This window comes from Larimichthys crocea, chromosome XVIII (genome assembly GCF_000972845.2).
Source record: "Larimichthys crocea isolate SSNF chromosome XVIII, L_crocea_2.0, whole genome shotgun sequence".
In the NCBI taxonomy this organism is placed as follows: Eukaryota; Metazoa; Chordata; class Actinopteri; family Sciaenidae; genus Larimichthys; species Larimichthys crocea.
In genome coordinates, this window is record NC_040028.1 from 19,406,057 (window position 1) to 19,419,827 (window position 13,771).

Consider the following 13,771-nt stretch of genomic DNA (forward strand, 5'->3'; position numbering starts at 1 on the left):
GAAACACTCTGAGCTGAGATGAATTCATCTCTGTCTCTCTGCTCAGGGTGGCCTCGGCGTGTCATCGAGCCACCCTTTAAGGACCGCCCACAAAATCCTGAAAACTGGTGAAAAACTGTTTGAACCTCTAACTCCACATTTCAGTAAATAAGTCTTTTCACGTGTTTTCAGCAACTATTGTCCAACATATTTAATGTGTTTTGAAAGAAAACTCAGAACTGCCTTCACACGGACTTTAACGGTTCAACATAGAAGAGGACCGCCAGCGTCTGTAGATATAAAAGTCTCATTCAGAGGCTGATTTTCAGGTGATTATACACTAATGTAAACATTCTTATGTTACATCTCTAAATGAACACTGACATGGATACAAATGATCAGTCAGGATGTGAGAAACTGATTTTAAATCAGAAGGGTGTAACATCAGAAAACAGTTGTTTGATTAAAACTGAGTGATTGATTAAGTTTTAATTCTTTGTTTACAAAGGTGTAAAGTTACAATTAGAGATTGAAATCGTTCCAAATAGATGTTCTGATTATAAATGAAAAGAGATTCAAAGACATTTACGTGGAATAATCTCAAACCACAAACAGCACGAACACGCGATTTGGCTTCAGCTGTTTAATAATAATTATTCCGGATCACGCCCTGAATGCACTTGTTCCAACTAACAATTCTACGTCATGAAAACAAAACAGCGAGAGAGCTTCTTTTGTTTTGTTCTTTCACTCTTGGAAAATGTCCTGGACGTGAGTCACCGCAGAGGTGAGCCGAGAAGCTGTTTGAGCTTGTCCCGAGCACTCTGAAGATTCTTCTAACGTCGAGCTTCTGCTCACTGTACTGTACCCTGCTCGTACAGTAAAGCCTCACAGAGCAAAGGCTCTTGTGAGTGATAAATCACGCATGCGATGTATACTGCACAGCGAGATGCTTCGTGGAGTGGGAATTGAAAATGTTGTTATTGTAATCATGTGAATCCTTTGCCGGCTGACAGAAACATTCATCCAGATCCAGATATAATAGAGTGCTGCACAGGATGTACTGGGCGTTTTCTTTTAAGTGCAACCTGTTCTCTGAAACTGTATTCACTACACGCTGTGTTATAACATGCCAGTTCTTAAAATACCACTCTATTGGTATGAGATAATAACAAAGCAACATGATATCACACAGACGTACATGATGTTTTATTTGGATCCTTGTGGATTTCCAGGTACTGACATATTTTTTTGGAAGATTTTCTCCTCTTCTTGTGGTGATCAGATGTCCTCTGCGTACAAGCTACTGTATTGTACACCGCCTATAATTTAAAATGCCTCCCCTAATACCACGATTAGGTTTCTGAATGCCAGAGAATGCGAGTACAGTGCTCAGATGTCCCGGCGACATCGAAACCCGCATGCCGACCCGTCTCAGTCGTAGATATAGCAACTAAGCTCCATACCAGCGTGTTACATACAAAATGCAACTTTATTAACCTTCATGCCTCCATTCATATTGATATACATGTATATGTTTGAACTTATTTTTTTTAATTTCACAGCTCCATCCATATGAAAAATACAGAGAAAAAGGCAAAAAACACTGACTGGATACTTAAACAACTCTTGGAGAAAAGAAAAGTGTAACAGAGGAAAATAAAAAGAATAAAATAAAATTTGAAAAAAGAAAAAGAAAAAAAAAAGGACACCTGTTCTTGAAGTTTTTCCAAAAATATCAGGATTCAAAATTTCTTTTACAGATGTGGAATTCCATGAATCTCCCTTTTTGAAAGCGATGCTGAGCAATATCACAATTTTTTTTTTTTAAATGTATTTTTTTTTTAAAACTTTGTACGGTAAGAATGAAAAGATCTGAATATGTTTACACTACACTCACTTTACATAAATACAGGAACAACGATTACTGTACGTAATATCAGCAAACTTGAAAAAACAACAGAAAAAAAAAGGCATTGGCTTCACTACTTAAATCTTCAAACTCAAAAGCAGATGTTACACAGAAAGTAAAAAATAGATATTGAACTGATAGAGAAGTGTAAGATCAGTATTCATTAACAAAGGCGTCACTCTACAGCCAGAATCCCAGCCCACAGGATTTATTCTTTTTCTCTTTTTGAACCCCTGTGAGGAGTACGAGTCCTCGGAGTCACTATGTTTGAATTCGTGTGACGATGAAGCTGAAACATCGAGAGGCCTTCCTTTAGTAACTCCTGGTTTTTGTTCCCCCCTTCAGAGGAGAAGTGACTTATTGCAAGCAAAGTGATAACGCGAAGCTATAAACAAGCCCGTGAAAGTGTTGTTATGGGAGGATGCTGCAGTTTGACACGATGGCATAAGGCTCAGTGCGAGAAAAAGTGAAACGTTAGAGGTCCGCCTTGCATAAATGTCGTCTGTGCTTTTATTTCCTTTCTCCAAAAATTTTTTTTTGAAATTGATTAATTTGAACAACACAATGTTGAAATCTAAACTCTGCACAGAGCAGATGATATTACAAGTTTGCAATATGAGGCACTATTCATTATTATTATTATTATTATTGCATAACTTTGACCCTGGTTACCGTTACAAAATTATGCTTTAAAATGAGGAAAGAGATGCTGAAGGGAAATATATAATAATAATAACACCCTGTCCTTGTGTGTGGAGACACCGTATTCAAGTCTAATTGAATTGAGCAAAAACAAAACAGGTGTATTAAGGCATGCAACGTCATACTGCTGAATACTAGAGTACACGTGGTGTTTGATATGTGCTCCATCGATATAATTTCTTGTATTTCCGGGTATAGCAAAATAGCACACGCAGGGAATCGAGTACCTTAATACGGTGGTTGTATATATAAATAATTTGTTAATTATAGCAAACACTGGTTCAGCCTTGGGAATAAAAAATGATTTGATCATGAACTTATTTAAACCACAAACCAAAGAAAGCAAACTGTTATATATAACATCACATATGATAATTTACATGATGAACACACCATTAGCCCCATTTCACTGTATATCAAATTAGATAAATTACAGTCTCTGAAAAAAGACTTTACATGTATAAATGTATTTCCTGCATCTACTAATCAAAAGCCCTATTTATTCCAATGTATATACAGGCTGTAGAACTTTGTAATAAGTTTTTTTATCTTCACTATCACATATATTACAACATTTCAAAAGATCCTTTTTACAGAAGAAAAAGAGTTATATGCAAATGACGAAGTGCCCCATCAATAATAATAAAATGTTCTCATACATTATATGGATGATAAAATATGATGACGATTATTTGTTTATAAATTGACATCTGAAATAAAATAATTTGAAAATCATACTAATAAAAACAAACAAGGTGCTGATATGCTTTTTTTTTTTTTTGCTTTTTTGCTTTTTTTGTTTTTGATATGATAATACAACCGGGCAATAATGATGACGTGTGCACAAACAATATACATAAATAAATGATTCTCTGGTGTGGGGAGGTGTCACACATGCATGTGTGTGTGTGTGTGTGTGTGTGTGGACTTCCAGGATTTAGCTACTTTTACTGCAGATGATGTGTGCAGATGTGTGTGTGTGTGTGTGTGTGTGTGTGTGAGTGTGTGTGTGCTTTTCAAGGCGCTATTATGAAAAAAAAAAGGTTTCTTCTTTACTGGCGTCGCTCCAACAGATGCATTTAGCGGCAGCACTATCAGATAATACGAGTTGTCCTGATACTCCTTTTATGTCTGCGGGTCTTACACAGCAAGAAGAGTATTGGAAAATATCTGTTATTATGACTGTAAAAATATACTTTTTAATCGAATTTTCCTGATTGAGGATAAGTGATCTCTGCCAGTAAATGCATCTCTTACTGGACGTACGGAAATGTATTCATGCATGTGTGTGTGTTTTGTTTTTTTGTAGGTGTGTGTGTGCATGTGTGATTCCTTCATCTGTCAGTGTTTTTATAACCAAATCTCGGGTGCATGATAATAATTTGAACATACAGTGCTGAACCAAATCTCGGGTGCATGATAATAATTTGAACATACAGTGCTGCTCATAAGTTTACATACCCCGACACCATGTTTTGTTTCTTGGCCATTTCTTAGAGAAAATGAATGATAACACAAAATGTTTTTTCTTTCACTCTTGGATAGTGGTTGGCCAAAGCCATGTATTGTGAAATATCTGTGTTTACTCTTTTCAAAGCACAATGACAACAGAAACTATTAAATCACCCTGATCAAAAGTTACATACCTTTGTAATTCAGCCTGATAACCTGCACCTAACTTGAAACAGTTGGGATTGAATGGCTTTTAAAGGTAACTATCTTCACCTGTGATCTGTTTGCTTGTAATTAGTGGGTGTGTATTCAAGTCAGTGAGTTGCTGGACTCCTGAGAAACCCTTGTATCCCTCGGGTGGTGCTGTTCTGATGTCTTGGATGCAGAATCATGGGAAAAGCAAAGCAGTTGCCAAAGGATCTGCGAGAAACGGTCGTACAACTGTACAGATCAGGAAAGGGATAAAAGAAAATTGCCAAACATTTGATAATGCCTGTCAGCACTGATCAAACACTAATTAAGAAATGGAAAGTAAGAGGAACTGAAGACTTTAGATCAGGGTAATTTGGGTCATTTCTGTTGTTATTTTGTTTTCACAATAAAAAAAAACACATGTGGAAAAAAGGTTTTTGTGTCGTCATTCATTTTCTCTTTACAAATGGGCAAGAAACCATGAATTCTGTAAGGGGATGTAAACTTATGAGCAGCACTGTATATCTGGTCTGGAGAGGTGAGAACATTTCAAGCGACTGTCTGCATTTGAGACAAACAACAACACGTCAGATTAAACCAATCAAACAGAGGGAGTCGTGGTGGTACAGGGCCAGGCGAGGCGAGGCGAGGAGTTTGGCCCAGTTTGAGGAACTCCTCCTCCTCCTCCTCCTCTGCCCAACGATATTGACATCAGCAAACAGAACAAAGAGGAGGTCGACGTCTCCTTCTCATCACTTTGTTCAGTAACATATTGCTTCTTCTGTATTGTACACCGGGGGGTACCACGCTTTATCCCTGTAACACTGCAGCCGACGTCAGTTTCAGCTTTATGTTCAAGTGCTGCTGTGCAAAAAAGAAAAAACACAAGGCGAGTTCCTTTTCACTGTCAAACCCAGCTGAGAAAACAGAATAATAAAAAATGAAATAAAACAGATCAGGACCGAGTGAAAGCAGAGTCTGTAAGGTGCCTCTATTTTTTTTTTTTTTCTTTTCACATACTGGATATCTCCTCTGATTGTTTCAAAGTTCTCTGTACATGAGGGGTTGAATTTTTCAGTCAAACAATAAGCAGGCATTTAAAAAAAACTAAAAAAACTAAAACGTTGTCATACTGAAAGTATATTTATCCTTTAAGATTGCACTTTACTGATTGCTAATCACAGCACGAAACCCACCAAAGATTTTTTTTGTCTGTTTTTTTTAAAGGAAAAGAGGCTCAAACATAAAGAATAGCACTGATGGGATTTGGAGGGAGTCGTCCGGGCCTGTGAGCGGGTGGTTTTTTATGCTGGTGTGATGATGATGATGATGATGATGCATGTCCAGTTTGTTAGTTTTTTGGGGGAGGAAATAAAGCAATGACTGATCAGTGTCGATGAGGTTGTTCCATTCCAGATAAAAGTCATTTATTAGTCAGCCGGCTGTGAGGAAAAAAGGTGAAAGTCGTCCAGCTCAGCAATGAAGGCTCCAGCAGGGGCAAAAAAAAGAAATCCGTGGTGAAACTGCGCCCTCTGATGGTCACGAATCAGACTCACAGAGGCGCAACAATACTGCCTTTAAACTCCAACCGAGGCCTTTCCTGCGTGATCCAGTCCAACACGTCTTTCTGCACACGCGGGGAAATCCCATTCTGTAAAATCGGGGGTCGTTCACATTATGAATGCTGGAAAAAGCAGCCGAACAATGATGAAAAGAAGGAAGAAAAAAAAAGAGAGATACCAAAAAAAAAAAAGAGACAACTTTTGCGATTGCATTATATATAATTTTTTTTTTTTTTGTCCAAATAAAGAGTGCGAGTTCATCTTAAAAATCAAAGTGAAACATTTACAAACAGTGCTGTAAAAGACAGTTCCCTATTAAAACTCCAAACAATGACAATAACAGATCCTGCCGTCTAATTCCTTCCAAACCAAGGAGGATCCAGAAGTGACCCTGTTTTGTGCTCCACCTCTCCATCTTCCCTCCTTCATGACGGATGAGAGTGTGTGTATAAGGTGTTTGTGTAAGGTGTGTGTGTGTGCATCTATAGGTGTGTGGATGTGCGTCCAGGCCAGCTGAAAAACATTCATAGGGAGATCCCGCTCCCCCGGCTGCCTGCCTGTGTGTGTGTTTGTATATGAGTGTGTTTGTATATGTGTGTTTATGTGTGTGTTGATCTCTCTCTTTATCTCTCTCTCTCTCTCTCTCTTTCCGTCTGATTCACACCAGCATGTGTCTCCGTCGGTGCAGGGCCAAGTGGTCGGATCTGGAGAAGCTGCGGTCACAGTCTGCGCACTTGAAGGGCTTCACCCCCGTGTGTTTTCTGTAATGCCTCGTCAGCTCGTCGGAGCGGGCGAACTTCCACGTGCAGCCGTCCCAGGTGCATTTGTATGGCTTTTCCCCTGCGGAGGACGACAGAAGACACTCTGTCACTCAAAAGTCAAAGCTCACAAACAGAAAGCTCCACCTGTTGTAATAGACGTTAGAGGGTTCGAACAGCACACCGGTGTGTGTGCGTGTTAAAGTCTAACACTCCTTACTTTGTAATGTGTACACACATTTGTATAACTGACAAACGGTCTGTGTGACAGTGTTTTCAGGCCCCTGGTGGTTTTCTGTTCATTCAGGAGTGAAGCACGCATGAGCACAGAAAGAAACTCATCACTTATGACAGTGGCTGAACACAAAAGAAAACAAAGTAACCAAAGATCAGGAACAGAGGCAGGACACGTGCAGACAGACAGAGAAACACGGGGAACTACATTAACCAGGTGAAACTCATCAAGGACAGGTGCATGATCAAAAACAAGGAAGGAAGTAGAAATGCAAGACACAGACGGGGACAGAGAACTTCAAAATAAAACAGGAAACACAAAACAAGCTCAACAGCTGATACATTTTTGGTATGATATGAAAATAAACGAGCGTTGTCTGCAAAGTGATTTATAGCTGACTTGCACGGTGGAGCAGTGGTTAGCACCTCAGAGCAACCTCAGCTTATTATATTTACACAGCTGTACATCTACTGTATGATCATTTTCAAACATTTATTGACACATTTAGGATGAATTATGTGCACCTGGGTCTAGATTCCGCATTAACTTTGACTGAAATGTGTAACCCTAACACATGGTTACATATTTACACAAGTGAGAGCGTGTGAATCTCTTTGGACTGTTGAAATCTACTGACCTGTGTGCGTCCGCCGGTGTGCTTTTAAATGGGAGCTTTTGGTGTACACCTTATTGCAGCCCTCGAAGTCACATCTGTGGATTCTCCTCTTTTTGGAATCTGGTGACTCTGACCTCCGGGGGCGCCGTATGCTGTCAATACTGAACGGGGACATGGAACTGCAACAAGAACGAACATGAAAGAACTTCGTTAGACTGTGACCATGATGGTGAGCGTGCACAACGATGTGAGGCGCAGACAATGTGCCGTTTATGGACACTGCTCTCACACAGTGAGGAGCTGCACAAGCTGTGAGTACTGGCAAAGTCATTTTAAAATAGCTGTTCACAGTATTTTAGATTGATTTCAAAGACACTATGGATGCATATCTCCGGAGATGAACTTTTACACCTTTATCTGACAGTAGCAGATGAAGGCAGACTGGAAAATGGGTTAGAAAGAAGCAAGATGACATAAAGTGAAGAGCTGCTGCAGTGAGGACTTAAGTCTCTTGTTCTTGCAGGTGAAGTGTTGGGTCTTTGTGTTCTGCCTGATCCTGGGATGTGAACTGCAGAGCTGCATGCTGACGTGTAAAAACTGTGACCGACGTCCAACGGCACAAGACAAGACTGCAGAAACAGATCAGTGCAGCGTTTGTCAAACTTTTTACACCACGTGTCACCTCAGAAAATATTCAAGTCTCCGTGTATCACCATGATGACACACGTTAAAATACAGAAGCGAAGGCTGCCCCTGCTCGGACACAGTTAGATACGCAAGAGGCAGGTTTATTCCTAATAAGATTATTTATCATTGACTGTTGAAGAAGCAGAGCAAATGTGGGGGAAAGGTGGTACGTGAGATTTCTCGTTTCAGCGTTCTTAAATCATTTAGCTCCCAAAACTACTCACAAAAAGTTCGGGATATTCAGCTTTTGGATGAAATTTTTTACAGGTAAACTTTAATTTGACCTTCTCTAAATGTTTGAATGTCCGACTGTTCAGTGTCTCAGTACTTACTGCACAACATGCAAGTGTCTGATCCATGAACGTTCCACTAAATGTTCTGCTTCAGTGACAGTTTAAACAGTCCTCTTCATCACGCTGTTGACGTTACGATACATGACAAAACGCTGAGACACTAAAATGTTTTGTTGTGGTATACACACCACTGTTAGCTTTTGTTTCAATAAATGAAGAAATTAAATTAAATAATTAAAACGCCCTACTGTCACTGTTGCATGAACTTTTTACAGTTTCCATAAATTTCACCCAAAAGTCAAATATCCAGAACTTTTTTGTGAGCAGTGCACGTGTGAGAATGTGACTACACAGCAGGAACTTTGGACATGAAACAGTCGTGTCAGCGCAGGTGTTTCCAATGACACTAATTAAGGCTCTGCTGCAATAAAAGGAACGGAGCCTTAATTAGTGTCATTGGAAACACCTGTGTTGACCCTCCTGGTCTAATGAAGGCACATATTTCAAAATGTGTTTTAAATTAGACTTTTCATTTAAAGAAAATGTAATATTTGTTATTTGTTTATTTCATTTTTTCATAAAAGATGAAACACCACAGGCCACAACCAGTGTGCAGCAGACAGTCACCGTGCAGTGGAGCAGCAGCTCTGTCAGCAGGTGGCAGTGTAACACTGCCGTCCGGCGGCCGAGGAAGCGGATGAGGTAAGAAGGCTGGTATTCTGACTGCTCCGGCACTTTCATCAATCAAAGGTGGAGGAATGAAGGAGTTATTTTTTCAACGCTGTTCGATGAGGTTCAATATTTCTGTCCGTCGATGCACTCTGCTGTGACATCTCCTCTCTAATAATTAGTCAATATCACTGTTGATTATATAATTTGTCACTCTGAGCAGTGTGTGTGTGTGTGTGTGTGCTCTTGCGTGCAAAGCTTGGTTGAGCACTTGCCAGTGTAGTGTAGTATCATATCTGTGCTACATCTAAACATGCTCACGCATCACTTCTCTAAATACGATGCTGTAAACACACACACACACACACACACACACACACACACACACTCACAGAGAGAGATCCAGGAAGGAACAACGACACAAAAGAGGGTAGTTGTGGTAGATGGTCAGTACAGTAAGTTCACGTCTGAACCAGTGATTGCTGACTGGTTTCACGTGGAGATAAAGTCATGACACACACAAGAGAGAGAGAGAGAGAGAGAAGAGGATACAGTAGAGACAGAAAACAAGAACATCTCTGTTTACTAGAGGGGAGGAGTAAAGATCTGTGGGATATATTTAACTGTCAGCAGCGTGGTTGCTTTTCTTTCAGGTCTCAGAGTCTCTGCTGTGGATATTGAGAAGATGTAAGAGAGGGTGAAGGAGGGAAAAACAAGAGGCTGCCAGACGTGAACTGTCTCCACCACACACACAATCTACTTCCTGTCTGTGTGTGTGTGCATGATTTGTCAAATGCAGACTCATGCAATCTACACACAGAGAAAAACACACTAACATATATACAGATCACCTGTTGCTCTTGGCTCACTGCCAATCTGAAGCTGTACAGGAAATGAGCACACGGGTCAAATATGAAGCGGACTCCGGTTCCCCTCTGGTTTCAGAAAATATCACGCCGCAACGCGATGTCAAAACTGAACAACCCGGGCAAAGAAGCGCACTCGTGAAGCTGAAGGAAAACAGCAAGTTTTCATTACTGTACGGCCTTTTTAATAATCTGAACTGTGTGTGTGTGCAGGGCAGTGAAGTGGAGAGGAGAGGCAGGATTAACAGTGGAAAGACTCTGAGCTCAGACATCTCGCAGAAGAGGCGGATGTTTACATTCTGACTTCATCCATGAAGTGACTCCGTGATGATGATATAACCGAGGAAACGTTCAACAGGTCCCTAAAACAAAGAACCAACGAACCAACTCATAAAAAATGAATTCATTGAATGCACCACGGCTGCTTCTCCTCCTGCCTGTCGTCATCACTGCTCCGTTTTCAAGATCTCCAGGTTTAAATTTCACCGTGTGAGATATGCGTCCACAAACATTTCAGAAAGTTATCACCAGCAAAACAAAGAAACTACAAAACTTTACAGGCTGGAAACTACAAAACCCATTTTAAGGATCCTTAAAGTCAAAACATAAATAAAAAAAAGAAATATAGCAATAAAATCTGAACAACAGCTTATTAATCAAATATTTATTTGACTTAACCAACTATTTTGATCATCCATTTATCCCTTCAGTAATTCAAATATGAGAATCATCTGCTCCCTCTTGTTTTGTACCACCGCCAAAGGAAAATCTGTGTTTTCAATTTCAGAAGACGTCACTCTCGTCTCCGCGACAGACAGTTTTTCACTGGTTTCTGACACACTGAGGCAGTTATAAGATTTAAGATAACGAGGTTAATTGACAAAGAAGATAAGCCTAAATGCAGTCGTCAATTTTCAGATTTTCCACATTCTGGCTGTAAAAAAAACAAAAAACAAACTCATAAGTCGTCATGTTTCGAGCACGGCTGAAGGATTTTTCATGCTTTCCTCTCCTCTGTGGGTTGAGAAGATTTCACCACTGCGGTCTTGAAAGATGCTACTATCAGTGTTCAGCTGCTATTTATATCAGCAGGCTTACTGTACGTGTAAATCCATAGTAGAAAGATCACCGCGCTCGCTCACACTAAAAGTTACGAGTATCCTCGCGCGTGTGTAATTAATAACAGAATCGTTCAAAAATGTGGCAGGAACAATAAACATAAAGTTTTCTGTGTGATATGTTTCGAATGCCACATGTCACGGCTGCTGTTGTGAGAATCAGTGTGTTGTATTTTCTCACGTGAGCCCAGGGGCAGGCTCGCACCGCCTTGACCTCCGCGTCACCGCGGCGTTACGGCTGTGTGGATGTGTGTGAATGTGTGTGAATGTGTGTGAATGTGTGTGTTTGTGTTTCTCCCAAAGCAGCGCAGATAAATAGGAAGTACAGCTGAGAACCATTTCAAACAGAGCTGACCTCTGTTTTGGTTCCTTTGTTTCCCCTTTTCCCCTCTCTCTCTCTTTATCCGCACGACACAGCGAGGGAGTGTGTGTGTGTGTGTGTGTGTGTGTGTCACCTGTAACAGGGGTTTCCCACAATGCAAACACAATACACGTTTTTCTAACTTCTCATAGGAAACAAGGTCATGACAACAGACCCGTTTCAACACACTGCACGGCTCTCGAGCAGGCCTGCAGTAATAGTGGATTTATCAAGAAAACAGGAAAAGGACTGTGCGACTGTGTTTGTGTGTGCGTGTGTGTGTGTGTGTGTGTGCACTGGAAGACTGCCCACTGGGCATTCCTGTACCTGTCCGAGGATACTACCCCTGCCTCACTCCCCCCATCTCTCTCTCCTCGCTCCACCTGCTCCGCTCTGTGGCCTCCAGCTCCTTGGGGACGAGCCAGACTTCAGCAAAGACAACCCTTCCAACACAAACCCCCAGACCCCAACACACACACACACACACACACACACACACACACATAAACACACACCTCTGACTGTCTTCCTCTCTTTCACTCGTGCTCTCCCACAATAGCCTATCCACCCGTCCCCAGGGAAACGCATGAATATGGAGAAGGCTGCCCAAGAAGCACATGACACACACACACTCACTCTCTCCTTTCACTCATTTATTTATATATGGATACCTGGATTGGAAGCTGCAGGCAGGCACTCCCATCCTCCACCCTCACCCTTCTCCTCTCTGATTCCGACTGTCTGTGTGTTAAATGTGGCTACTAAAAATTACATAAAGCCAGTTTATTTCTCTACGCTGACGCTGCAACCGTTTAAACCAAAAGAGAGAGAGAGAAATTAAACACAGCAGCGACGCGACGGCCTGATACATTTCAAAGAAGCGCTGTCGGCTTCTGTTGCAGTGCAGATGTCCACGGAGCGCATGTGTTGTGTCAACACAGAATGCACATTCTTCTTCCTCTAAAACCGAACGTGTAACTCAAGGAGACTACAGACCGCCTTGTTTTCCACGGACAAACATGCAAGTCTGTGTTCCTGTTGACAATGGCTGACCTCCTTCTGGAACCAGCTGTTCTGTCCACTGCGTGAGAAACACGTGCATGCATGCATACGGCGCAAAACACACCGGAGGATTAATACACACAGACGTGCACACACACACACACACACACACAGAGTTCATACCACACAGCATGGTCTGCACTTTGCACACACACACAGAGAAGTGAGTGTGTGGGCAGGTCCTGGCAGGGCATTGCTAAGCCTGGCTGGTGATTTCTCTCCATAGTGAAAGCTTGGGCAGTGAAAGGTTAGGCCCTGCCAACCCCTGTTCTCCTCTGACCACCCAGTGCCCACATGTGGCACTCAGGGGCACGCCTGTCCCTTTCAATAACCTGCACAGAAACCTGAGTCCTACAGTGTGTGTGTGTCTGTGTGTGTGTCTGTGTGTGTGTGTGTGTGTGTGTGAGAGAGTGTCAGCGTCTTCCCTGAAACATGGCACCCTCTACTTGTACCACCGAACAAGCACAGCCAGAGTGAGAACTTGTTTCTCCCACAATGCGTCGCACAGTGCCGCCACAGTAACTCATTTAGTTTCGGTTCTGCAGATGTTCACACAGACAGCAACGCACAATCAGACAATGCAGAGTCCTGTACACAATGCCAGGGTTACCACCAAAACACAGCCAGGCGTAGCTGGGCTACTGTCAGACTCGGCCTTGTTAATGTTGCTACATCATTAGCAGGATTTTCACAGTCCTGGAATAGTTTCCTTACAGTTAGTCTAAATAAAAAGTCCTATGGGCATTAACTTGAGTCTGGCCAGGCTAGTTAAGACTGCTCTGGGTTTATGGGCAGCAGCGGCGGGGAGGGAAGAGGGCAGGGCACAGCCAAATGCTTTCTGTGCGTCAGATTTCCTGTTTCTGATCGGGGTACTGTAAGCTGTCATCCACTTTTCTTTTTCATTCAACACAGATGGACTGGCACCACAGGAGTTGTGATATCTGTAGGCCGAACGAACGAGCGAGCGGGGCATTAAGTATGTCTGAGCCATATGCAGCCAGGCATATAGATGCACACCCACGCCGATACATCCGAATGTGCGAGAGTTACAAAAGCACACAAGATATGCACAGCACACTGAGTTTATATGGAAATGAAGCTCCTCGTTCAGGGTGACCAACGGTGAGCGAGCGTCAGGGAAAATATTTTAAACCTCTGTGCTGTGAACTCTGTAACGCCGGGTCAGAGCTCTGCTTTCTCTGCTTAATGTGGGCTGTGCTTTTTTGTACGCCTAATACAAACTGTTTCAGGATGTTGATTTATTCTTTAGAAAATATATTTTCAACCTAACAGCCTAAGAGGGCCAC

The 13,771-nt window shown here is 41.8% G+C and overlaps 1 protein-coding gene across 3 annotated transcripts in view; it reads right to left on the minus strand.

The window, feature by feature from the left end:
* Positions 1–5,203: 5,203 nt before the first annotated feature.
* klf12b (Kruppel like factor 12b) overlaps positions 5,204–13,771 on the minus strand; it is a 32,722-nt gene continuing 24,154 nt past the window's right edge. For all 3 annotated transcript variants that reach the window (XM_019255768.2, XM_019255769.2, XM_019255767.2), the window contains 2 exons: positions 7,430–7,587; positions 5,204–6,639 (listed from right to left, as the gene is read on the minus strand). In XM_019255768.2, the coding sequence (XP_019111313.1) occupies positions 6,458–6,639; positions 7,430–7,587 (340 nt within the window). In that variant the 3' untranslated portion in view covers positions 5,204–6,457. The remainder of the gene's footprint in view (positions 6,640–7,429; positions 7,588–13,771) is intronic.